Source organism: Salmo salar, chromosome ssa01 (assembly GCF_905237065.1).
Source record: "Salmo salar chromosome ssa01, Ssal_v3.1, whole genome shotgun sequence".
Taxonomy (NCBI): domain Eukaryota; kingdom Metazoa; phylum Chordata; class Actinopteri; order Salmoniformes; family Salmonidae; genus Salmo; species Salmo salar.
Genome location: NC_059442.1, coordinates 43926855 through 43954206, shown reverse-complemented (window position 1 = coordinate 43954206; position 27352 = coordinate 43926855). Strand labels below are relative to the sequence as shown.

General features: G+C 45.3%; 1 protein-coding gene across 5 annotated transcripts in view; it reads right to left on the bottom strand.

Annotated features, from left to right (window-relative positions):
• LOC106603506 (spectrin repeat containing, nuclear envelope 1b) overlaps positions 1-27352 on the bottom strand; it is a 101197-nt gene that overhangs the window by 30962 nt on the left and 42883 nt on the right. For all 5 annotated transcript variants that reach the window (XM_045718150.1, XM_045718138.1, XM_045718141.1 and 2 more), the window contains 25 exons: positions 27096-27251; positions 26527-26736; positions 26271-26372; positions 23338-23457; positions 22993-23193; positions 22569-22742; positions 22181-22312; positions 21108-21304; positions 20685-20817; positions 20310-20492; positions 19618-19767; positions 12593-12769; positions 12231-12386; positions 11875-12030; positions 11366-11536; positions 9339-9472; positions 8970-9174; positions 8512-8694; positions 8140-8286; positions 7537-7691; positions 7116-7263; positions 6769-6863; positions 3665-3899; positions 3339-3533; positions 2990-3115 (listed from right to left, as the gene is read on the bottom strand). In XM_045718150.1, the coding sequence (XP_045574106.1) occupies positions 2990-3115; positions 3339-3533; positions 3665-3899; positions 6769-6863; positions 7116-7263; positions 7537-7691; positions 8140-8286; positions 8512-8694; positions 8970-9174; positions 9339-9472; positions 11366-11536; positions 11875-12030; positions 12231-12386; positions 12593-12769; positions 19618-19767; positions 20310-20492; positions 20685-20817; positions 21108-21304; positions 22181-22312; positions 22569-22742; positions 22993-23193; positions 23338-23457; positions 26271-26372; positions 26527-26736; positions 27096-27251 (4041 nt within the window). The remainder of the gene's footprint in view (positions 1-2989; positions 3116-3338; positions 3534-3664; positions 3900-6768; positions 6864-7115; positions 7264-7536; positions 7692-8139; positions 8287-8511; positions 8695-8969; positions 9175-9338; positions 9473-11365; positions 11537-11874; positions 12031-12230; positions 12387-12592; positions 12770-19617; positions 19768-20309; positions 20493-20684; positions 20818-21107; positions 21305-22180; positions 22313-22568; positions 22743-22992; positions 23194-23337; positions 23458-26270; positions 26373-26526; positions 26737-27095; positions 27252-27352) is intronic.

The following is a 27352-nucleotide window of genomic DNA, read 5'->3' as shown; positions in this document are numbered from 1 at the left end:
TCTGACTTCATGGGCTATCTTCAACAAGATAACTGGGAAAATATGAGCTCTGACTGGGAAAATATGTTTTTGAACGGTCATCCAACTCGGAATTGTAAGTCAGGAACCTCTTTCTAGAGCTACGACCTGAAGATCACTGACATCATCATAATTCGACTTAGTTTTTTTCCGAGTTTCCAGTTGTCTTGAAAGCACCATAAACACAGAGAATGCCAGACTTTGATGATAAAATTTGGCCAAGAAGGACCACCACGCCACCTTCCTGTTAAAGTCCTGCCTGTTTGGCCCTGTCCGGGGGTATCATCGGATGGGGCCACAGTGTCTTCTGATCCCTCCTGTCTCAGCCTCCAGTATTTATGCTGCAGTAGTTTATGTGTCGGGGGGCTAGGGTCAGTCTGTTACATCTGGAGTATTTCTCTTGTCTTATCCGGTGTCCTGTGTGAATTTAAATATGCTCTCTCTAATTCTTTCTTTCTCTCTTTCTGTCTTTCTCTCGGAGGACCTGAGCCCTAGGACCATGCCTCAGGACTACCTGGTATGATGACTCCTTGCTGTCCCCAGTCCACCTGGCCGTGCTGCTGCTCCAGTTTCAACTGTTCTGCCTATGGAACCCTGACCTGTTCACCGGACGTGCTTGTTGCACCCTCGACAACTACTATGATTATTATTATTTGACCATTCTGGTCATTTATGAACATTTTAACATCTTGACCATGTTCTGTTTTAATATCCACCCTGCACAGCCAGAAGAGGACTGGCCACCCCTCATAGCCTGGTTCCTCTCTAGGTTTCTTCCTAGGTTTTTGGTCTTTCTAGGGAGTTTTTCCTAGGGAGTTTTTCCTAGCCACCGTGCTTCTTTCACATGCATTGCTTGCTGTTTGGGGTTTTAGGCTGGGTTTCTGTACAGCACTTTGAGATATCAGCTGATGTACGAAGGGCTATATAAATACTTTTGATTTGATTTGATTTGAAGTGAGCACAGCACACCAAGGTGAGTCCAAAAATGTATTGTATGCTGCTGCATAAATTATGTTATATGCCAGGGAGATTTTATACTGTAGCTAAGAAGGTAATACTAAGTGTATGTTGTGTAGTAAGCTGTTAGTAGCCCATGTGCCTCACCCTAATAATTTGGTCTATTTTCCCCTCTTAATTTCACCTATTGTTCTGACTTGGTGGTACAAATGTAGCCTATAACCTGTTTTAGAGAAATGTAATCATCGCATATTGTAAGAGTTTATTGTCTGCTTATATGCCCCCTTTATTTATCCTACGGTTCTGACGTGGTGTACTGGGAGAACACTGTAAGAACTGCCCATGTTCTGAATTCTGTCTCTGTACCTTTCAAAAGTGCTGAACAAATAGTTATATTGACTATGTCCGTCCTAGCTTGCTCATTAATGTCTTGATAGAAATAACGGATTTCCTCTTATCCACTTTATGCCAAAGTTTGTACATCTCAATTATCAGTAGAAACCACATTGTTTAAGCAAGTCAGCCATATCAGCTATGTTTTATTAAAGGCAGTAAATGATGCTGAATGAACTGTTTCGCTGCCAGACAAGGCTCCGCTGATAGCCAGGTGTAGCAGTGGTAAGGTGTTGGGACTGCTGTTGGGACTCTGCTGTCGGGACAACTTTATGTAGGCCCTAACATTTTGTGGGCACCGTTTGTCACCGTTATAGTGCAATTAATATATTATTTAGTGTTGTGGCTTTTTGGGGGTTTGCCCCACCAAGATTGACATGCTAAAATTGCCACTGCCTGTTACCCATAGATAGACAGGCTAGAAATGTTTTAACAATAAAAATGTTTTTTTTTGTGAAGATTGCATTCAATTGCCATTCCCTGTTGCACGACAAAAAGCTTCCATTCCTCCTGTCAAAAGAGGATTTATGTTTGCCAATCGTCAACCTTGTTACTTTATTTGGCACTTACTAAAGTCATTTTTTTATGAAGTTGAACATATGCTCTTTATGAAAGAATGTAAAAATATTTTTAAAAATTAGGACGAAGTTATACTTCTCAAAAGACACCGAATTGGTGGAAAAACCCAGTAATACAATCCATTTCCTGATTACTTGGATCATGAACCGCAATGCCATGTAATGACCTTGGCTATTATGTTCATCACATCCTTAATGAGTCAGTACTACAGACCAGCTCTCGGCATTGGTGCGGGGAATGTTGGAGAAATGTTGTAATTAGATCAGACCCATAAAGGTGCCAAGTAAATTTGGCTATGTTCTCTCTGCTACCCCACGGCAAGCGGTACCGGAGCGCCAAGTCTAAATCCAAGAGGCTTCTAAACAGCTTCTACCCCCAAGCCATAAGACTCCTGAACATCTAGCCAAATGGCTACCCAGACTATTTGCATTGCCCCCCCCCCAACTAACCGGTGCCCCCGCATATTGACTCTGTATCGGTACCCCCCTGTATATAGTCTCACTATTGTTATTTTACTGCTGTTCTTTAATTACTTGTTACTTTTATCTCTTATTCTTTCCGTATTTTTTTAAACTGCATTGTTGGTTAGGGGCTCGTAAGTAAGCATTTCACTGTAAGGTCTACCTGTTGTATTCGGCGCATGTGACTAATAAAATGTTATTTGATTAAATCAGTTAAACATACCTCCAAAACAAGGTGTTCTAAAGCCTCTAAAGTCATTATTGCCAAGAATAAAACCCACTATTCAATGCGAGTTTCTGAACATAACTGTCCAGAGAAATGTGAGGACCATGTCTCAAGGTCCAATACCCAAGACGAACATTCAAAATATGTGTGAAGGAAACATCTGTGAAATCATATCACCCATACGGGATTGAAAAAGCTGTCTGTTATTGTACTGTGCTGGTTCACATACCCCTTACTTTTAAAGATACTGTACTTCTCTAATTATCACACAATATTCTGAAACCTATAAAATCAAAGCACACTGGTGATATGTGGTTTTTGTACACCTCTCCAAGAGCACCGGACTCAGGCTTACCTTGCAGCGCATCTGTTCAGCCTGCAGGTCCTCGTGGTGATCAGGGAGGGGCTGAGAGAGCTGCCGTTTAAACGCTCTCAGCTTCTCCAGAGAACCCTCTATGCCTCTCTCACATCTCTCCCAGTCCTGTGGACAACAAACATATCCACACACAGTGTGTCGGTACTTAAACATCTTCTGTTAACGTCGTAGGTTAAAATATGTCCTCAATCAATCAATCATTCAGGACAATAAGAATGCCTATAATTGCAGTTGAAGTGAATAATCTACTTGCAGTTAAAAGGTAAACCTACAAAAAGGTAAAGTTAAAGGTACTGTGTGTTTAATGTTACAGTTTGGTGCAGTGTACCTTTATCAGGTTGGCCAGCTCTCTCCTCTGTTCTTCCAGGCAGATGTTGGCATGTCTCCAGCGGTCCTGGATGCCTGTGAGCTCTCCCTGCAGAGACACCTCCACCCTGCTGTCTGCAGACAGGAGAAGCTGCTTCCCAGCCTCCACAGTCAGGATGTAGCTGCCCTGCTGCCGCTGTAGGACCTTCTCTTTCAGCTGGAGGAACACAGAGACACAGTCATATTGGTGAGAGTGAGTTGTGGTATAAATAGTCACACGTTTTAATATTACCAAGAAGTAGGTAGCTAGGGTCATGAGGTCATCAGAGTGAGTTGAGCCAACAGTACCTGAACTGCGTCCAGCATGGATCTGGCCTGCTGCAGGGGTACAGGCGCCCCAACCTGTAGGGCCTCGGAAGGGTGAGAAACCTCCACCAGCCATTTCCTCAGCTTCTCTGCCATCTCCCTGTAGCGCTGCCACTGGCGGACTAGGCTGTCGATGATACCCCGCCTCTGTTGGGTGCGACGCACCACACCCTGCCACTGGTTACTCAGCAGTGCCAACTTCAGGTTGAATTCATCCCTGCATGAGACAGAGGACATTTACAGTAAGGTAAGGAAAGATTAGATGGATATACCGTAGAGGAGTCATACAAATCTGACAAAAATGACCATGTTTCCACCAAGGCACTCATCTACAGTGGGGGAAAAAAGTATTTGATCCCCTGCTGATTTTGTACGTTTCCCCACTGATAAAGAAAGGATCAGTCTATAATTTTAATGGTAGGTTTATTTGAACAGTGAGAGACAGAATAACAACAAAAATATAAAGAAAAACACATGTCAAAAATGTTATAAATTGATTTGCATTTTAACCTGTTATGGCTAGGGGGCAGTATTTTCACGGCTGGATAAAAAACGTACCCGATTTAATCTGATTATTACTCCTGCCCAGAAACTAGAATATGCATATAATTATTAGCTTTGGATACAAAACACTCCAAAGTTTCTAAAACTGTTTGAATGGTGTCTGTGAGTATAACAGAACTCATTTGGCAGGCCAAAACCTGAGAAGATTCTGTACAGGAAGTACCCTGTCTGACCATTTCTTGGCCTTCTTTGTCATCTCTATCCATTACAAAGGATCTCTGCTCTTACGTGACACTTCCTACGGCTTCCATGGGCGCTCAGAGCCCGGGAAAAAGCTGAATGACGTAATTCAAAGCCCTGGCTGAAACACATGAGCGCTTTTGCTAAGTGGTCTATCAGAGGACAAAGGGCTTAGGCGCGTGCACTGGCCGCCCCCGTCTTTCTGTTTTTCCCTCTATTTACCGAAAAGCAGATTCCCGGTCGGAATATTATCGCTTTTTTACGAGATAAATTGCATAAAAATTGATTTTAAACAGCGGTTGACATGCTTCGAAGTACGGTAATGGAATATTTAGATTTTTTTTGTCACGAAATGCGCTCGACCCTGATTTACCATTTCGGATAGTGTCTAGAACGCACGAACAAAACGCCGCTATTTGGATATAACGATGGATTATTTGGGACCAAACCAACATTTGTTATTGAAGTAGAAGCCCTGGGAGTGCATTCTGACGAAGAACAGGAAAGGTAATAACATTTTTCTTATAGTAAATCTGACTGATCATTTCTTTGTAAGTGGGCAAACGTACAAAATCAGCAGGGGATCAAATACTTTTTCCCCCCACTGTATAGCTTTGTGAATGATAAGAGACAAGTGTACATCAAGTTAAGTCAAGTTTATTTAAAGTGCATCACATGGGTATCATGATACAGTTGAAGTCGGAAGTTTACATACACTGAGTCATTAAAACTTGTTTTTCAACCACTCCACAAATGTCTTGTTAACAAACTATAGTTTTGGCAAGACGGTTAGGACATCTACTTTGTGCATGACACAAGTCACTTTTCCAACAATTATTTACAGACGGATTATTTCACTTATAATTCACTGTATCACAATTCCAGTGGGTCAGAAGTTTACATACACTAAGTTGATTGTGCCTTTAAACAGCTTGGAAAATTCCAGAAAATGATGTCATGGCTTTAGAAGCTTCTGATAGGCTAATTTACATCATTTGAGTCAATTGGAGGTGCACCTGTGGATGTATTTCAAGGCCTACCTTCAAACTCAGCGCCTCATTGCTTGGCATCATGGAAAAATCAAAAGAAATCAGCCAAGACCTCAGAAAAAATATTGTAGACCTCCACAAGTTTGGTTCATCCTTGGGAGCAATTTCCAAATGCCTGAAGGTACCACGTTCATCTGTACAAACAATAGTACGCAAGTATAAACACTATGGGACCATGCAGCCGTCATACCGCTCAGGAAGGAGACCCGTTCTGTCTCCTGGAGATGAACGTACTTTGGTGCGAAAAGTGCAAATCAATCGCAGAACAGCAGCAAAGGACCTTGTGAAGATGCTGGAGGAAACAGGTACAAAAGTATCTATATCCACAGTAAAACGAGTCCTATATCGACATAACCTGAAAGGCCGCTCAGCAAGGAAGAAGCCACTGCTCCAAAACCGCCATAAAAAAGCCAGACTACGATTTGCAACTGCACATGGGGACAAAGATCGTACTTTTTGGAGAAATGTCCTCTGGTCTGATGAAACAAAAATAGAACTGTTTGGCCATAATGACCATCGTTATGTTTGGGGGAAAAAAGGGGGAAGCTTACAAGCCGAAGAACACCATCCCAACCGTGAAGCACGGAGGTGGCAGCATCATGTTGTGGGAGTGCTTTGCTGCAGGAGGGACTGGTGCACTTCACAAAATAGATGGCTTCATGAGGATGGAAAATTATGTGGATATATTGAAGCAACATCTCAAGACATCAGTCAGGAAGTTAAAGCTTGGTCGCAAATTGGTCTTCCAAATGGACAATGACCCCAAGCATACTTCCAAAGTCGTGGCAAAATGGCTTAAGGACAACAAAGTCAAGGTATTGGAGTGGCCATCACAAAGCCCTGACCTCAATCCCATAGAAAAATTGTAGGCAGAACTGAAAAAGCGTGTGCGAGCAAGGAGGCATACAAACCTGACTCAGTTACACCAGCTCTGTCAGGAGCAATGGGCCAAAATTCACCCAACTTATTGTGGGAAGCTTGTGGAAGGCTACCCAAATGTTTGACCTAATTTAAACAATTTAAAGGAAATGCTACCAAATACTAATTAAGTGTATGTAAACGTCTGACCCACTGGGAATGTGATGAAAGAAATAAAAGCTGAAATAAATACTTCTCTCTACTATTATTCTGACATTCCACATTCTTAAAATAAAGTGCTGATCCTAACTGACCTAAGACAGGGAATTTTTACTAGGATTAAATGTCAGGAATTGTGAAAAAGGTGTATGTAAACTTCCGACTTCAACTGTATGTGTATCAACACACTTTACATACTGCGGCAGTGTACTGTACCTGTCATCCACCTGTCCCTGCTCCAGCATCCTCTGGCCATCACTGATTATGGAGTGAAGGATCTGCTGACGACTGAACATCTCAGCTTGGAATAGCTGCGGAGAAAACACATTCAGATCAGAACTGCATCTTAGAAATCGACATTGCAGTAATTATTGCACTATAGCAGTCCTGATGACTCTATGGAATCCAGACGTCCCAAATCTCAGCATGCAAAGTTGGACGAAATGATGTCATCACAACCAGAACTGGTTCAGAACTAGTTGTAATCTGGATTGAAGTCACTATTACAAGTTTTTCCGCTGGGTTCACTACTGGGTTCTCTTCCAGCAGGACTCCTCCAGTACCTCATGTGCTCTCTGTTGCTCCATCAGACTCTGGTAGTTCCCAGAGATCCCCACGGCTAGCTTCTCCTCCGTCTGTACCAGGAACTCCATCCACGTCTCACACTTCTCCAGGAACGTCTGCTGCTGCAGCAGGAACGACTGCAGTTTACTGAGGAGAGACCAAGAACCAATAATATCAGACCCAAAAACCTTCAGTCAATGAAATAATTATGGGCCCGATACAGAGTTAAGATAAGTGGCCGCAACTCAAGACTTTCTCTTAAATCATTTATTGACGTAGATGGGAGAAATTCTAGTTAAGCACACAGATCTCAAGTCAGAATAAGTGCCCAATGTCATTTAATATTTCACAAATTTACCTTAATCTCTTTGAAAAAACGTCAGTCTTAGAAATTATTTCATGAACAGTTTTCAACTTTACCTGAATCTCTCGGTGGTTTGGGCATTGGCTGAGGACCAGCTCCGGTTAAGGTTCTGCATGCGTTTGATCTCGGTGTCGTTAAGAGGAAGCCGATAGCCCAGCTCATTCAGACGTTCCAGGTCAGGGGCCATGCTACTGAATCTCAGAATCTTTCTCTGCAGGGAAAACAAGAGCATAACTAGTAGTGAGTCTCAGTGACATTAACTCACCCCAGGACAATGGCTTTTTCTAATTGTCTAATATACTGTTTGTAGTCTTCTGTAGCTCAGTTGGTAGAGCATGGCACGTGTAACGCAACGGTAGTGGGTTTGATTCCCGGGACCACCCATACCTAAAATGAATGCATGCATGACTGTAAGTCGCTTTCGATAGAAGTGTATGCTAAAAGGCATATATTGTCTAAGAATGGTTTCCTTTATCGATATAATCTAAAATAATGGACCATGTAAAAGACCAGCCTAATGAGCTTCCACCATATTGTTTTCACCTGTCAAGTCTTCTCCAATGAGTGTACACGAGGAGAAGAAAGGAGCAAAGGATTGAGTTTTTGACCTTTTTTATAGTTGGATCACAGTCATATAGCTAGATCACGGTGCTGACTACCTTGAGTTCCTCCATGCGGTCCTGGATGATGGACAGGTCAGAAGAACCGTTGGGATCTTGGACCTTCAGAGCCTCCTCGGCCTCCACCATCCAGCGCCCCAACGAATCCAGCTGCTCACTGAAGGTCTCATAGTCCTGGACTCCCATCTGGAGGAGGGATTGGAGGAAAAGAGATTTATAAAAATGTATCCAGGTGAGTCCCATTGAAATGTAAATCATTTTTTTAAAGGCCAAGAGGAATGAACCAATGGCTAACGAAGCAATTGAAAATTACATTCTTCAGAAGATCTCAGAAGCATGAGGTTGCACTAACTTCTCAACGTGGTAAAAGCTTGTCTTGTTGGGTAAATCTGGTCCCATATTCCCCTGTACCTGTAGTGTAATGAGCTGCCTGCTGAGGGCCTGCTCCACGGCGGCCAGGCGCTGGGTTAGAGAGAGGTGGTCTGACTGGACGGCAGACGCTGCAGAGGTGTCCACCTGTTGCTTCAGCTGATCTCCCAGCTCCTGGAGAACCTGTAGAGATGCCTGCACTGGAACCTGAGCCCGCAGCAACTCCTGGAGAGACACCACCATACACCAACACACATGAGTGTAACAGATCGCAAATAATCTATTATCACAAAGCAATATGACCAAAGGATCAAGGATCATTGTTGACTGAAAGCTTAGGACATTAAACGCTGAAACTTGCATCTGATTCAAGTGTGCCACTTCTTTCCATAATAGACCATATAGGCAAAAAGGACTTTATGAGAGATGACAGAAAATGAATACTGAGTCCTATGCGTATGTAAAAGGATCAATCCAACACTGTCCCTGTTCCAACTCACACTGCAGTCTTGAATCCAGGTGGACACCTCCTCGTCTGCAATGTCCTTGCTGCAGGCGGTCTCCAATAGCTGGCCAGCCTGCTCCTCCTGCAGCTGGACGCTGGAGCAGCTCTGTTCATACAGCTCTTTGTAGTGCTGCCACAGCTGTAACAGGGCTTTACTGCTCCTCAGACGCTCAGAGATCTCCTCCAGCAGACTGCTCCACCTGGACACAACATACATTGATGATGAACATCTTGGATCAATGGATCCTGGATTAATAACATCAAATTGTTGTTGGATCAACTGATCAACACCGGTGGTTCTCACCCATTCATGGAAGATAAGCCCCCATGGTGGTCTTAAAGTGATCCAAATAAACAAACAAACCTAGCGTTGACGTCCTTCAGGGTATTGTTTAGGCAGTCAGACACAGACGGGTGGCACTCCTTCAGCAGCTGGTGTGTCACAGAGCCAAACTTCCTCAGACTGCTCTCCTGCTTCTCCAGCTCCTTCTGTAGGTTCTACACAAAACAAGTCACAAACACATTAGGCCAAATTCCTCCCGAAGTGTGCACTTCTCCACTACCCCTCAAATATGTAGAAGTATTGGATATCATGTCTACCATATTTCTTAAACCAAACCAATGTGTTTAGATCCTTGAGGGGGATGGACCTAGTGCACACTTTGGGAATAAGGGAGATAATTGCAATTGGGCTACTGTGTAGGTTTAACCAGTCATTAAAGATAACAGGGTGGGCAGGGGCGGAAATCCCGGGGGGGACGGGGGACACACGACCCCCCCATCCTGGGAAAAATATGATTTGTCCCCCCCAATATATCACTGTAAACATAACTATGTAATTTAAATAATATTAATAATACGCAATGAAAGCAATTGTGCTGATTCTAGACACTTAATAGCGCGTTTTTAAGTTTCAAAAGATTGCGACCCCCCCACCCTTTGCCTCACAATGGTTTGATCCACTGCCAGTTCCTTAGTTGGCAAGGTAACAGAGGGGTCGTGTCTACTGTCTGAAAGGCACTCAATGCACGTAACTGACGGGAGGTTAATCCAGTCAATCGCGCCAATGCAATGTTTTGTTTTATGTTGGCAGGGTTCACACACACACTAGCTGAATATGCAGAGCTAGCTCGCAAATATTAACTATTAAGCTAGCTAGTACCTATTCCATTTATGTGGCGTCGTCAAAGATGGAATCTTTACTATCGTCAATTTATTCCAAGATCAGCATGCAGATGATGTAAGTTAGTGCTTCAAAGTCCCTGTGATAAGGTTAGCGATAAACTGAAGTCCAAACTGAACAGAACTACACTCTCTTCTACCATTGTCTTAAATATATTTAATGGTCTCATTGCAAAAGCGAAATTGTCTCAAGGGAACTTTTATTTATTTATTTTATTTCACCTTTATTTAACCCGGGTAGCAAAGATTATAGCAAACACCACTGAAACGGAATTGGTGCTCGCTAGCTTTGCAAATTCAGCTATTGTTGGAAGCCAGCCAATATGAAACAAACTATTAAAATTACAAAAGGTTGCAGCATATGTTGTGTAAATGGTGAACTCATACAGCTGTCAACTCTTGTCACTGCAATCCGTTTCACATTTGCTAGCTACCTTTTAGATCGAAGCCCAAATAGAATGATAGAAGATAAGATGATAGAAGCCCATCTCCTACTGTAAATAACCTACACACTGTGTGTGTGTGTAGCCAGCCAGCCAACCAGGTAGAAAAATGGAAATAAAAAAGACAGACATCAGAGTATTTTTCAGTACACCAAAACGCAAAGTAAGAACCCTAGTAGCCTAATATCTCAAAGACTAGTTGATAAAATGTTCATAAGAAAGAAATTAAATTCTAATGGAAATGTTTCACAATGATGTCATTAGGCAGAGCAGGCAACAGATGGCACACAGACAGCAGAGTTGGGGACATATATGCAGGGACAGACTGGCAGAGACAGGGAGTCTCAGGTAAGTTTGTTGAGTCTTTGTTTGGCAACATGAAAGGTTCTCAATTTTTTTGGCTTGTAAAATAGGAACATAATTGGAAAATGCCATGGATACCCCCCACTCTCAACTTAAACTGGTGACTGAACTAAGATTTGTTAAAGGCAATGGTATTGCTGTTGTGATTAGTTGTGTAGTTTTGGGTACCGGTAGTTAGGAGTACGGCAAACACCTTATTTATTTGGTTCCTCAATATACATTTACCATATTACAATGTAGGCTATGTGTTACAGCAGTACTTTAGGTGTCCCCCTCAGGAATTGCTCTTGAGAAAATTTCATGTAATTGTCCCCTCCAAAGTTGATATCAGATTTTCGCACCTGAGGGTGGGGGAAAAAACACATTTCTAGAAGCCTGAGATGCATGTTCGTCCTAGAATTACCTGTAGACTCTCCACCTGTAGCTGTACAGCCTCCAGGGAGCCGGTGAGGAGGCGCAAGCGAGACACAGAGTACCTCCCCTCCATAAGGTAGCCGTTCATCTCCTCTGAAGACAGCTTGTACAGACTCCACTGGTCCAGCACTGACACAAGGCTGATCTTCAACTGCCCAATCTGGGGCAAAGCAGAGATGGAGAAGAACAATAAGGTCTGCACTTAAAAAGTAGTTCAAGGAGCTTACTTGATTTTGCAGTTGTGTTTAGTACTTTTCTGCAACGGGGGATCGTCATAGTGGCTTAGTGAGTGTGAGGTAGTTAAAATGGGGCAGTTGCAGAGTATGCAGTAATAGGTGACTATGGGGTACTTATAGTGGGCTAGATCTATTATCACTCTCCTATACTCTCATATAACGCAGAGACAAAGCACACATTATTTACACTCTATAGAGAATTAATAGAGGATGAGGGAGAGAGATATAGAGTGAAATTAACAGATAAGATAGCTCTGCCTACAAGATGATCTAGGTTAGCCCAGGTGTGATTGACAGCTTGGAGCGTCTCCATGACGACAGCACAGGCCTCGTCTGTTTTGTTCTGGATAAGGGCACAGGCCTGCTCCTCCACGCGCTCCACCTCACCCTCCTTCTCCTTCACCACCTCCTCCATCTCCTGCAGGAGCAGTGGAAAGAGAGAGCAGTCAGAGGTTTAAGATCAACATCAAGATCAGGTACCTGATCAAGATTCTTCATTGAATAAAAACCAAACAATTGAAACCCAAAGGCCTACAGAGTATAATATACACAAGTGTAAAGAAAATATAAGATTTATATCATAAATCAATACAAAGTGTAGACAGCGAGTATTCCTACCTGACAGTCTTTGAGGGCATTCTGTACGGAGGTTAGGTCCTCTATCCTGTGTTTCCTCTTCAGCCTCTCCTCCTGAGTGAGCAGCCAGGTCTTCAGGCCCTGTATGTTGTTCTCATAGTCCAACCAGTCCTCCAGCAGAGTCTCCAGGAACTGGACCTAACCACACAACACAGCAGGGCACATAGTGATAGAATACACTGTACTGAGACAATTAAATAATCCCTCTGATCAAAACTAGTCTCTACACTCTTAGAAAAAAGGGTTCCAAAAGGATTCTTCAGCTGTCCCCATAGGAGAACCCTTTTTGGTTCCAGGTAGAACCCTGAAAGTTGAGTTTGAAAGTGGTTTGTTTTCTCTCTCACCCTCTCCATGATGAGTCCCTGTAGTAGCTGCCAGCGTCGGTTCATGACTCCAAGCCTCTCTGCAAAGTCTGTCTTGTCGCTGCGCTTGCTTTCCACATCCTGACCACTGATCTGGAGCACAGACTGGTTCACAAAGTCCACCGTCAGCTGCTTACAGATCACATCTATTCTGAAGCCCTGGGGAAGTAGAAAGAAGGAGAGAGAGAGAAAGAGAGCGAGAGAGAGAGATAAGGCAAAAGAGAAGGACAAAAAGATTACTTTGTCTAACAGACATTTGTATTCTGCGTTATCTTTTAGAGTGAGAGAGTCATTCATTATTTACGATGGGTTGTGAGAATGTACAGAAGATACTCCATTAAGACAAAAAATACTTGAAATATATATGGAATATTTTAGTCTTAGTAACCAGGTTTCCATCTAACCTTTGCATGCGAGTGAAGTACATGCCAGAAAAAAAAGTAATGACAGACCTGATGGAAACAGACTTTTCTGTAAACGTTCCAAATGTCGACAAAACAAAATACCCTAGACAAGGTGGGATCTTTTTGTGTTGGTAGTGAATTAAGCGAGAAATGTCGGTGGAAACGCTTTTATGAGCAAATATTGATATAATAATCATATCGAAATAAACTTGGAGTCACGCGATGACGTGTGGTCCACCCACTACGACTCGGGAAAGTGTGCTGTTTATTAGGCTACAGATTAAATAAGTTATGAAGAACTTCACAGGGAGGTGAAAGTGCAAGGTTGATGCTTGATGCTCCTTTCCAATAAATAATGGTGTCCTAATCTGGTGACATGATGATCGATGCTTGGCTGCCGTTGTACAAATAAAACATCTTGCTATTTTGTCCATAATAATCTCATCATGTAGGCCAGTGGTTCCCAAACTGTGGATCGTTTCTTTATTTTCTTTTTTTGTCTTTCAACTAACTTTTGAAAGTTGTAATAGTAGACAGCACAAGGTGAAATTTTGAAATTGGGTAGTGCATCATCAGTATTCCTCTATGGATTATTTTGAACCAAACCAACATTTGTTATTGAAGTAGAAGTCCTGGGAGTGCATTCTGGCAAAGACAGCAAAGGTAATAACATTTTTCTTATAGTAAATCTGACTTTGGTGAGTGCTAAACTTGCTGGGTGTCTAAATAGCTAGCCCTGTGATGCCGGGCTATCTACTGAGAATATTGCAAAATGTGCTTTCACCGAAAAGCTATTTTAAAATCGGACATATCGAGTGCATAGAGGAGTTCTGTATCTATAATTCTTAAAATAATTGTTATGCTTTTTGTGAACGTTTATCGTGAGTAATTTAGTAAATTCACCGGCAGTGTTCGGTGGGAATGCTAGTCACATGCTAGTCACATGCTAATGTAAAAAGCTGGTTTTTGATATAAATATGAACTTGATTGAACAAAACATGCATGTATTGTATAACATAATGTCCTAGGGTTGTCATCTGATGAAGATCATCAAAGGTTAGTGCTACATTTAGCTGTGGTTTGGGTTTATGTGACATTATATGCTAGCTTGAAAAATGGGTGTCTGATTATTTCTGGCTGGGTACTCTGCTGACATAATCTAATGTTTTGCTTTCGTTGTAAAGCCTTTTTGAAATCGGACAGTGTGGTTAGATTAACGAGAGTCTTGTCTTTAAAATGGTGTAAAATAGTCATATGTTTGAAAAATTGAAGTTTTTGCATTTTTGAGGAATTTGAATAACGCGCCACGGGATTACACTGGTCACCTAGCCCATAGAGGTTAAGCCAGGGAGTGCTTGGGGATAAATGAGGAAGCAGCCTGCACAAAGGGGCAGAGTAGGAGAGCGCCAAGTGCGTTATGAAGAGTGGGAAAAGAGAGAGCAATATCGGTGAGATTACCCGTTGTGACCTGGACTGTTGGACTACCTCCCTTGTGTACCGGACCGGATTGACTAAGTACCCGAGTGTGAGCATTACCCCTGGAAAACGGAACGGACAACGAGAACGGCTTGTGGACTGTGAGGTGATTGGTGAATTCCCCCCTCTTCCCCAGTGTACCAAAATCCCTAATAAACTCTCCATTTGCATTATATTTGTGCTACTGGTGCATGTTTTGTTATTGAACTTGGTGACGTGGAAACCCCACACCCTTGAGCCTGTTACATATGGTGGAGAATGGGGCAACCCAAACCAAGCCCAATAACTAAACAGACACAGAGCACAATGGAAGCATTGGTGAGACAGCTGGTGGAGGCAAACATAGCATAGCAGGCTATGCATCGGGAGCTGCTGGAGGAACAGCGTCAGCAGACCTCTCTCCTGCGAGCTCAACTCAGCCAGCTGACAGTCGCCCAGGCCGGCAAAGTGGCAGGCGCAGCAGTCTCTCGTCCCAAACCTAGTAGGTTTATATTGAAGCTGATGACATTGAGGCTTACCTATAAGCCTTCGAATGGACGGCGGCTAGGGAGAAATGGCCCCATGAGCAATGGGCCAGCCTGCTAGCACCCTTCCTATCAGGCACGGCACAGAAGACCTATCAGGATCTGAGGGTTGACCAGGCGAAACATTACGAGGTGCGGAAAAAGGAGATCCTGCACCGGTATGGTTACACCCTGATTAACAGGGCACAAAGATTCCATGATTGGGCGTATGATCTTACAGCATCCCCCTGATCACAAATGCATGATCTAATTATACTGGCCAAGAGCTGACTAACTGCTAAACCCATGACGCTCACGACCATCGAAAGTGGTCATAGATACATTTTACACTCTCTTCCATTCAAAGTTATAAAGTTAGCCTGCCAAGCTAACCCACAGAGTGCAGGTCAGCTGGTGGAACTTATGGAAGGACAACAGTTTGCTTTGGAAGTCCTGTGCAGCTGACAATCACGGAAGGCGGAACCCTCCATTCGCCCGAAGGACCAAGGTGGGGGGGACATCAACGGCCAACTCCCTGAGACGACGGCCCTTCCTGGACAGCAAGAAGTGCTACGAGTGTGGGGAGCAGGGACACATCGCCTGGAACTTTCCAGACCGAGATGTCCCGATGCCTTCAGCCTTCAGCCAATGAGGTAGCCACCGGGCATCCCTGTGGCATACTGATGGCATGCTGGACTGAAGAAAGTGGTACTTCCTCTGTCACTTTGGTAAGAGCCAAAGGAAAGGACATTACAGCACTTTTGGACTCCGGGAGTATGGTGACCCAGTTTCGACCTGACTTCGCCCAGTCCCAGAACCCGACTAACACCGTGGCCATCACTTGCATACACGGTGAGAGCAAGGACTACCCTACCACACTCCTCCACTTACAGACCACAAAGGGACAACACACGGGAACAGTGGGAGTCGTCCCAAACTTGCCTGTGCCGGTCCTTATTGGAAGGGATTTCACAACGTTCCACCAACTGTGGACTAGTATGTCCAGAGATGTGGGGAACCGAGGCAACCAGGAGGGAGGAGGAAGTCAGAGAGGTGGGAGGGACACCAGAAGGAGGGATGCCCGGATCTGTGGATTCCAGGAAGTGGACCGATCCCCTCGCGGAGGGGGACTCTGAAGCCAGACTGGAGGGAGAGGTGGCGAGTCTGGAAGACATGTTCCCAATGGACCATGAGGTGGCACCAGAGCCCACCTCTCAAGCGGGCCAGTTCGACACAGCCAAACTGGAGGATCCCGACTTGGCCAGTGCTCTGCAGCAGGTGACCGTAGTGGACAGAAAGCCCGTGGAGGGGTAAGTCAAATAACCTACCCCCATTTCGCTATAAAGAAAGAGTTGCTATATCAGGTCGCAAAGAAGAATTATGAATGTCTGGAGTTGTTGTTGGTGCCCCGTCCCTTCGTACCATCTATCCTGCAGCTGGCGCACTCCCACCTTCTTGGGGCTCACCTAGGGGTGGAAAAGACCTTAGACAGAATTAAGGCACGATTTTACAGGCCAGGGGCGAAGAAAGCAGTGGAAGAATACTGCCGCGGTTGCCCGGAGTGCCAGCAGGTAGCTACAAAACCCAATTTCCGCAGTCCCTTAATTCCCCTACCCATTATTTCAGTTCCTTTCAGCAGGATCGCAATGGACCTGTTGGGACCTCTACCCAAGAGCAACCGAGGGCACCAATACATTCTGGTGATTCTGGATTATGCCACCAGGTACCCAGAAGCCATTCCCGTGTGCACCATGGCCACCAAGGGAATCGCACTTGAGTTGGTCATTCTGTTCTCCCAAGTAGGCATTCCCGATGAGATATTGACCGACCAGGGCACCCCATTTATGTCACGAATCATGAAGGATCTATGCAAGCTAATGAAAATAACCCAGTTGCACACCTCAGTGTATCACCCTCAGACCGATGGATTGGTGGTAAGATCCAATCAAACCCTGTAGCAGATGATAAAGAAGGTAATGGAGGCTTTGGAAAGAATTGGGACCAGCTGCTACCCTACCTGTTATTCTCGATCTGAGAAGTGCCCGAAGCTTCAACAGGATTCTCTCCCTTCAAACTCCTGTACGGGAGATGACCCCGAGGACTGCTGGACGTGGCTAAAGAAGCCTGGGAACAGCAAGCCCCACCGAACCTTGGTGCAGCACATGGAAGAAATGAGAGATCAGATGGCACCAATGTGGCCCCTGGTACAGAAACACATGCTGGAGGCCCAGGAGGCCCAAGCGAGGGTGTACAAAAGAGGGGCTCAACGAAGGGACTTTCAGCCAGGAGACAAAGTGTTGGTCCCCACCTCAGAATGTACATTTTTGAGAAGTGCCTACGAAGTCATTGAGAAGGTGGGTGAAGTTAACTATAGGGTCAGACAGCTGGGACGTTGGCATCTGACCCAGATTTACCATGCGAATCTGCTAAAGAAATGGAATGCACGTGATATACTCTATTTCCCTGAAGAAGGCTACCACAGAGACCAAGCCAGCAGAGGTGCCAATGGGGGAGCAGCTGAGCCCAGAAACAGGAGCTGAGGGAGTTGGTCGGCCGAAACCAGGATGTGTTCTCCAGTGAACCAGGACACACCGATTTGGTACAGCACCGCATCATCACTGAACCCGGGAAAAATGTGAAGTTGAGACCCTACCGCATACCAGAAGCAAGGAGAGAGGCTGTCAGGACTGAGGTAAAAACGATGTTGGAAGCTGATATAATCGAAGAGTCGAACAGTGAGTGGTGCAGCCCCATAGTGTTGGTGCCGTTCGATTCTGTCATGATTTTAGGAAGGTAAATGAAATCTCAAAATTTGACGCCTAACCCATGCCCCGAATTGATGAATTAATCGAACGGCTAGGGACCTCCCGATTTATCAACACGCTCGACCTGACAAAGGGTTATTGACAGGTGCCCTTAGCTCCCGAGGCACGGGAGACAACTGCTTTCGCCACCCCGGATGGTCTGTTCCATTACAAGAAGCTGCCCTTTGGACTACACGGGGACCCGGCCACCTTCCAGAGGTTGATGGACCGGGTTCTCCGACCCCCATTGGAAGTATGCGGCGGCGGAAATCGGCGATATTGTGATCCATGGGAGTGAGTGGGAAACACATCTAAACCAGGTGAGCGCGGTAGTGCAGGCCTTACGGGATGCGGGGCTAACAGCGAACCCAAAGAAATGTTAGCTTGGCCTGCGGGTGGCTGAGTACCTGGGGTACTCGATCGGGAGGGGATGTGTCAAACCCCAGGTGAAGAAAGTGGAGGCGATTCGGGACTGTCCCCACCCCCTCACCAAGAAGCAGGTACGCACATTTGTGGGGTTGACTAGTTAGTTACTACCAGAGATTTATTCCCCACTTTGCCTCCCTAGCCAGCCCCTTGACAGATCTGACTAGGAGCCGTCTGCCCGCCCAGGTGAAGTGGACCGAGGAGACAGAAAGCCTTCCAGGACCTAAAGGGATCACTGTGTTCTGGACCTGTGCTGGTGACACTGGACTTCTCCAAACCACTGGTAGTACAGACCGATGCGTCCAAAACAGGGGTGGGTGCCGTCCTATCACAGCTACAAGAAGGTAAGGAACACCCAGTCATGTACATTAGCCGGAAGCTGTTGCCGCGGGAACAAAGATATTCCACGGTGGAGAAAGAATGTCTAGCGATCAAGTGGGAGCTGTAAATGCTGAAGTATTACTTATTGGGATGGCACTTCACCCTCGTAACAGACCAGGCACCACAGGTTTGGATGTCACGGAATAAGGACAGTAACGCCCGAGTCACCCGCTGGTTCCTATCCTTACAGCCATTTGCTTTCTCTGTCGTCCACAGATCAGGTGCAGCCCATGGAAATGCAGATGCCCTCTCCAGGAGGGATGCTCTAGGGAGCTGAGGTGTGGGGGGGAGGGGTGGCAGACTGCAGGGAGAGGTGAGGGGAATGGTTAATGATGGGAGATATCTGGCAGACCGCTGGCTCCACCCCCAAGCCTTATATGGACTTCCTGCCCCAACGAGGCAAGGCTGTCATTCATTAAGCCAGGGAGTGCTTGGGGATAAAGGAGGAAGCAGCCTGCACAAAGGGGCAGAGTAGGAGAGAGCCAAGTGCGTTATGAAGAGTGGAAAAAGAGAGAGCAATATCGGTGAGATTACCCGTTGTGACCTGGACTGTTGGACTACCTCCCTTGTGTACCGGACCGGGCAGGGGGGTGCGGGACGTTCCCCAATGCTGGAAGGGGGGCCTGAGTGAAAACGTTTGGGAACCCCTGACGTAGGTTATACGCGCTATGTAGCCAACAGTTGGCTAGAGCCTGTCTCTATACTGTTGGCTAGAGCACACGTGCCAATACCAGTGCGGGCAAACTCTATATAAAACAGTTTTGTGAGAACTGTCAGTAGAGTTGAAAATGCAATGGAAACCCATTTAACTTGTATTGTTATTTCGGTACATGGGAATTTAACCGCAAAAGGTATTTTTGTGTACACTATGTCACGCACAGACTTACGCACAGACTTATCTTCAAGTCAATTTGATGGAAACATCTCTGGTGGGAAAATGTGCATACTCTTTATATTCGCAGGAAAATCTCTCGCCAATTGGATGAAAACCTATTTAGTGTTTTGTTCCCTACCTTATACTTCTGTAAATAGTCCTGGATGACAGTCGACCCCACTGCTCCCTTCAGGTTCTCCTCGTCCTCCTTGATCACAATCTCCATCAGAGACATCCAGTTGACCAGCTCAGAGATGGCGTGGCGAGAGGCCAGCTTCTCCATTTGAAGCTGAGGAAAAGAAACGGGCCAATATATGAAAGGTATGCAAAAGGGAGAAAAATAGCCTACTAGCCTGGATCCAAACTGAATTGCTCTGTTTTTATTTTTTGATTCCAGCCTGGCATTCCTAAATAAGGGAAAAGGAGAGCTTCTTTGCATACAAAAATAGTCAAAAATAGACATTCCTCTAATGGATAGAACTTCTATACACAACATGGTCGAGAAAATAAGGTGTTGCTTCATCTAACTACTGTATGAGAGTGAAGCAGAAGAGTAGGCGTCAAACACTAATCCTATTTGCTCTGACCAGATAAGCCTGTTTCTGGCAGTACCTAAACTGCATCCCAAATGAAAGCCTATTCCCTTCATAGGGTACTAAGTTTGACCAGGGCCCAGAGGGCTCTAGTCAAAAGTAGTGCACTATGTAGTGGAATAGGGTGCTGTGCCTTGTCTCTCGTGAGACACAGTTACCGTAAACCACTGTTACTAAATCGAGTAGCTGGACAGTGTTCACGCAAGATTTGGTTTTGGGTTCAGAGGTCAGACAGTACCTGGTGTAGCTTCTCTTGCACCATTGGGATGCGTGTGAGTAGTTGGGTCCACTGTGAGTCCACGCGGGCCAAGTCAGAACGCAGGGCTGCGGTGTCAACCCTCTTCAGCCTCATGAGCTGATTGCCCTCTGTCATCACAGAGCACTTCAGAGATGAATGAGTCTCCACCTCTTTACAGAACTCCTGTGAACAGAGAACGGTACAACAGTCAGTTTCACACGGAATATAACTAGTATGTGTATACAGCTGGCAGATTTTAAGTTCCGGATAATGGTTCTCTAACCCCTTATGCCTAAACTTAACCTTTACCCCAACCCTAACCCTACCCTTAACCCCCTATATGGTATCACCCAGTCTTTTGACATGTTGACTCACCAGGAAGGCAGAGAGATGATTCCTGACGGTCTCCATCTCCTGTGGAACTAAGTCTGCCTGTGTGTTCCAGAATTCCAGACGTTCTAGAGCAGACTGCTGCCAGCCATTCAGCTCTGCAAACTCCTTCTGGTACCTGGACATCAAATGGGGAGGAACCGGTTGAGTGGGTGCTATTCAAGCTCTCCAAAATATCCACTTACATACAGTACAGACCTGGGTTCAAGTAGGGTTTTTTTTTTTTCAAATAATTTGAGTTTTTGTTTGAGACCTGCCTTAAGCGACAGAAGGATGGGGTTGCACTTTTTGGGACTATTTAATTGATCCCACTGTGCCAGTTAAGCTCAATGAAGCGCAGCTAAAGTATTCGGAAAAAAATCACATACAGTGCACTTTAAATAACATCCCTTGGGGTTCAGCCCTGACCTGGTCCAGTGTTTGAGAATGGCCTCTAGTCTCTGCAGCTCCTTGTTGACCTTGGTAGCGTTGCTTAGCCAGTGTTCCCCCAGCATTGTGAGCTGGTTCTCCAGGCCAGGAGAGCACACAGACAGCAGCAACCTCTTCCCCTCCTCCAGGACCTGGTACAGCTTGTGCTGGTGCTCCGTCAGTCTATCCATCAGACTCTATGGTGAGGAGATTAGGTAGACCAAGACGATGAGAGGGGGGCATACAGGTATCTAGAATGGTGTAGATACCTGTACTTAAATTACTTTAAGTAAAAATACTTTAAAGTACTACTTAAGTCGTTTTTTGGGGTATCTGTACTATACTTTACTGTTTATATTTTGACAACTTTTACTTCACTACCTTGGTAAAGAAAATAATGTACTTTTTACTCCATACATTTTCCCTGACACCCAAAAGTACTCATTACATTTTGAATGCTTAGCAGGACAGGAAAATGGTCTAATTTACACACTTATCAAGAGAACATCCCTGGTCATCCCTACTGCCTCTGATCTGGCAGACTCACTAAACACAAATGTTTCATTTGTAAATTATGTCTGAGTATTGGAGTGTGCCCCTGGCTATCTGTCAATAAAAATTGAAAATTGTGCCGTCTGGTTTGCTTAATATAAGGAATTTGAAATGGTTTATACTTTTACTTTTGATACTTAAGTACATTTAAAACCAAATACTTTCAGACAAGTAGTATTTTACTAGGTAACTTTTACTTGAGTCATTTTCTATCAAGGTATCTTTACCTTTACCTATTAAGGAATCTTCAAGAAGGACAATTAAGTACTTTTTCCACCGCTGCATAAATACATATCAAATGTATGCTTGGTAGCATTTTATTTTACAGTACTATTTACCAGGTAGTTACCTGGTATTCATTAGGAACATCATGATCAAGATTATGGCAGTGCTGTGTATGATGCTATTAGAAGGTAGTATAAGATATGGCAAAAGTAACACACAGTATACATGCGAGTGCCATTGGTTTTCTGTTATGATTGCATGCCATTGTACAGATGGATGATAGTGGCATACTGTACCTGACACAGTAAGCTCCTCTCAGTGAGCTTCTCCTCGGTCTCCTCCACTAGGCCCACTGTGGGGATGCTACCCTCCACTGCCTCCAGCTGTCTACACAGAGCCTGGTAGTCCTGCACCAGATGGCTCCAAGTCTAAAAACACACATGAAAAAATAACAATTCAGCTATACTCGGGTTACAGATATAACCTTTTCAGACTATCGTGCCGACCCCAACTGACCTGTGCTGGCTCGGACATTGCCTTTTCACATTGTCCTTTCCAGCATGGTTCCAGCAAGTCTGGTGGATACGTAACCAGGCCAGCCCAGTAGAGCTTGGCGCTAGTGTGAAAAGGGTATTTGACTGATTTATAAGTATGATAGCAGTTTGTTTTGTGGTCGTCTCTGACCTCCAGTATGTACTCCAGTTCCACTCCTCTCCTGTGGGCCTGTTTGAGGACTCCCTGGGCCTGGGCCAGAGTCTCCTCCAGAGTCTGGTTCTCCCTGGGAACCACCAGGCCACTGATCTTCCTGAAGAATGTCTCTGTCAGCATCATATGGGACTCCAGACCCTGGAAGAACTCCTGGAGAAAGAAACCAGAGATGGTATAATGTTGAGATATGCCCCTCCAGCTATGCTCTTCTGAAAAGCACCCTGTGGGAATATCCAATATGGTGAACCAGAGACATGTCTTCCCTTGTAACGGACTTTAAAGCATCATTGAGCGATCTACTTTTGAATTGCCTTTTGACATATTTATTATGCATATAATTCTTTGTACTATCCAAAATTGCTGTAAATCTGTGAGACTTATATGTAAGGTTAAAGTCTACCTTGTGTTTGTCCAGGAGGATCTGTACTTCCTCCACAGAGCTGGCGATAATCCTCTGGTCGGCAGCCATCTTGTCCTGAGCGGTGTCCACCAGGTCAGCCAGATCCTGTAGAGCCCTCTCATACTGGCCTTTCAGAGCCATGTTCTGGTTCAGTCCACTACGCCGTGACCCCACCGTCATCACCAGCTCCTCGTAGGTATCCTGGAGGAAGAGGAGGAGAGAGGACAGAGAAGCAGATGAAGAATACCTCCAGATATGATACGATTCACCAATGTTTAAGCAGTGTTAAAACAGTGACTGTGGGTGTCTGTGTGTAAGAACTGTCTGTAAGAAGAGTTCAGATACCTGTAGCGTTAGCAGTTCGTTGGTGGAGATCTGGTCTGCCTGTAGCTCTGCTCCTCTGGTTTTGAGCTGGGTGATCCTCCGCTCAAACTCTCTCAAACTCTCCTCAGCCTCAGCAATGACCTGCAGGAGAGAACACAATGCCGGTTAGCATCTTAGACATACAAATCAATTTGTATTTGTCAAATGCGCAGAACACAACAGGTGTAGACCTTACCGTGAAATGTTTAATTACAAGCCCTTAACCAACACTGCAGTTCAATAAATAGTTATGAAAAGATTTCCTCAATAATCAAAAGTAGAAAATGTAATAAAAAGTAACACATTAATAAAATGACATAACAATAACGAGGCTATATACAGGGGGTACTGGTACCGAGTCAATGTGTGGGGGTACAAGTTAGTCGAGGTAATTTTTACATGTAGGTAGGGGTAAAGTGACTTTGCATAGATAATAAACAGCGAGTAGCAGCAGTGTAAAAACAAAGGGGAGAGGGGGTCAATGTAAATAGTCCGGATGGCCATTTGATTAATTGTTCAGCAGTCTTAAGGATCCTTTTGGACCTAGACTTGGCGCTCCGGTACTGCTTGCCGTGCGGTAGCAGAGAGAACAGTCTATGACTTGGGTGACTGTAGTCTTTGATTATTTTTGAGGCCTTTCTCTAACACCACCTAGTATATAGGTCCTGGATGGCAGGAAGCTTGGCCCCAGTGATGAATTGGGCCGTACGCACTACCCTCTGTAGCGCCTTACGGCCGGATGGCGAGCAGTTGCCATACCAGGTGGTGAAGCAACCTGTCAGAATGCTCTCGATGGTGCAGCTGTATAACTTTGAAGATCTGGGGACCCATACCAAATCTTTTCAGTCTCCTGGGGGGAAAAAGGTGTTGTTGTACCCTCTTCACGACTGTCTTAGTGTGTTTGAACCATGATAGTTTGTTGGAGATGTGGACACCAAGGAACTTAAAACTCTTGACTCGCTCTACCATAGCCCCATCGATGTTAATGGAGGCCAGTTCGGCCCTCCTTTTCCTGTAGTCCACGATAATCTCCGTTGTCTTGCTCACATTGAGGGAGAGGTTGTTGTCCTGGCACCACACTGCCAGGTCTCTGACCTTCTCCCTATAGGCTGTCTCATCGTTGACGGTGATCATGCCTACCACTGTTGTGTCGTTAGCAAATGTAATGATGGTGTTGGAGTCGTGCTTGGCCACGCAGTCCTGGGTGAACAGGGAGTACAGGAGGGGATTAAGCACACACCCCTGAGGGGCCCCAGTGTTGAGGATCAGCGTGGCAGATGTGTTGTTGCCTACCCTTACCACCTGGGGGCGGCCTGTCAGGAAGTCCAGGATCCAGTTGCAGAGGGAGGTGTTTAATCCCAGGGTCCTTAGTTTAGTGATGAGCTTTGTGTTGAACAATAGTGTTGAATGCTGAGCTGTAGTTAATGAACAGCATTCTCACATAGGTGTTCCTTTTGTCCAGGTGGGAATGGGCAGTGTGGAGTGTGATTGAGAATGCATCATCTGTGGATCTGTTGGGGCGGTATGCGAATTGGAGTGGGTCTAGGGTATCCGGGATGATGGTGCTGATGTGAGCCATGACCAGCCTTTCAAAGCATTTCATGTCTACCGACGTGAGTGCTACGGGGCGGTAGTTATTTAGGCAGGTTATGTTCGCATTCTTGGGCACAGGGCCTATGGTGGTCTGCTTGAAACATGTAGGTATTACAGACTCGGTCAGGGAGAGGTTGAAAATGTGCCACTTGCTAGTTGGTCCGCGCATGCTCTGAGTACACGCCCTGGTAATCCTTCTGGCCCCGCTGACTTGTGAATGTTGACCTGTTTAAAGGTCTTGCTCATATCGGCTATGGAAAGCGTGATCTCACAGTTGTCCGGAACAGCTGGTGCTCTTATGCATGCTTCAGTGTTGCTTGCCTTGAAGCGAGCATAAAAGGATTTTAGCTCGTCTGGTAGGTTCGCGTCACTGGGCAGCTCGAGGCTGGGTTTCCCATTTGTAGTCTGTAATAGTTTGCAAGCCCTGCCACATCCAACGAGCGTCAGAGCCGGTGTAGTAGGATTCAATCTTAGTCCTGTATTGACGCTTTGCCATCTGAGTGCATAGCGGGATTTCTTATAAGCGTCCGGATTAGTGTCCCACTCCTTGAAAGAGGCAGCTTTAGCCTTTAGCTCAGTGCGGATGTTGCCTGTAATCCATGGCTTCTGGTTGGGATATGTACGTACGGTCACTGTGGGGACGCCGTCGTCGATGCACTTATTGATGTAGCCGATGACTGAGGTGGTATACTCCTCAATGCCATCGGATGAATCCCGGAACATATTCCAGTCTGTGCTAGCAAAACAGTCCTGTAGCGTAGCATCTACGTCATCCGACAACTGGTACTTCCTGCTTTAGTATTTGCTTGTAAGCCGGAATCGGGAGGATAGAATTATGGTCAGATTTGCCAAATGGAGGGCAAGGGAGAGCTTTGTATGCGTCTCTGTGTGTGGAGTAAAGGTGGTCTGGAGGTTTTTTTCCTCTGGTTGTACATGTGACATGCTGGTAGAAATGAGGTAAAACAGATTTAAATTTGCCTGGATTAAAGTCCCCAGCCACTGGGAGCGCCACTTCTGGATGAGCATTTTCTTGTTTGCTTATGACCTTATACAGCTCGTTGAGTGCGGTCTTAGTGCCAGCATCGTTTTGTGGTGGTAAATAGATGGCTACGAATAATATAGATGAGAACTCTCTTGGTAGATAGTGTGGTCTACAGCTTATCATGTGGTACTCTACACCTCAGGAGAGTAATACCTCGAGATTTCTTTAATATTCAACATCGCTCACCAGAAATGATTGACAAATTCCTTTTGGTTATCTTTTATATGGTCGGTTAAGAGGGAAGTGTCATGTACTCGTGGACTGCCATTACAGATCTTACCTCAAGTTGTTTGGAGGCTGGTCTGTCCATGGCTCCCGCCAACGTCTGAAGAATCTGGCACTTGGTGTCAGTTAGATCAGTGAGGAGAAGCTGTGACTCCGTCTGCATAAACCAATACAAGATAAACTCAATGCATAACTGCAAGCTTTTTAGTCCAAGAATAGTGGATTCCGAAATGGCTCATAAGGGGACAAGTACACCACATGCTCAGTAGCCTAGAGAACTAAAGCATAAAGATTACACCACATAGCCTGACCTGGTAGGCAGTGAGTTCCTCCATCCTGGTCCTCATGTGTTCACAGCGTCGCCCCAGGGCAGAGTCCATAGTCCCTAGCCTCTCTGTCAGACAGTCCAGTGTGTCCTCTAGCAGGGCCTGGTCCTCCCTACACAGCCCTGTAGGTTGGCCCAGGAGACCCCGACTGTGTCTTACCTCCCCATTCACCTCACTGACATCCTTCCCTAAGGCCTGGAGGAAACAGAGATGACAAAGTCACCAAACATACATGGTACCAGGTGATACACAGGAATGGAGGAAGGCTTGGAAGGAGTCTTTTTTTGCTCCCTACCCCTTCCCCTTGGCCCTAACTCTTCCATGTTTGCAGATCTCTAAGGTGGAAGCGATACGGTGGAAGCTCCACCACTGCAGTACTTATCTATACAGATCCTTCAGATCTGCAAACATCGAAGGGCAAGGGGAGTGACTGGGGACCAGATGACTGTTTCTAAAGACCATGATCACATTTTGAGATGACATAATACTAAGAGAGCAGACGTTGTGTGCTTTACAAAAAGGGATGTTACTATTCAGGTGTAACAGTGGCCTACCTCATTGTTTTGTAGCTGTGTCTCAGCGTTCTCGGCCAGCAGCACAGCACCAGAGAAGAGGGTGTTCTCTACATCATCCAGCCAGGAGGAGGTAGCTAACACGGCCTGGTAGAGCTGCTGCTCCATTGGCATCACCTGGCCCTCAGAGGCCCCAGTCTGGACAGAGATACCAGGGTTGGGCTCAATTCCATTTCAATACAGTCAATCAAGGACGTAAACTCAAATTCCGTTTGAATTCCATCAATTTAAGAAGTAAC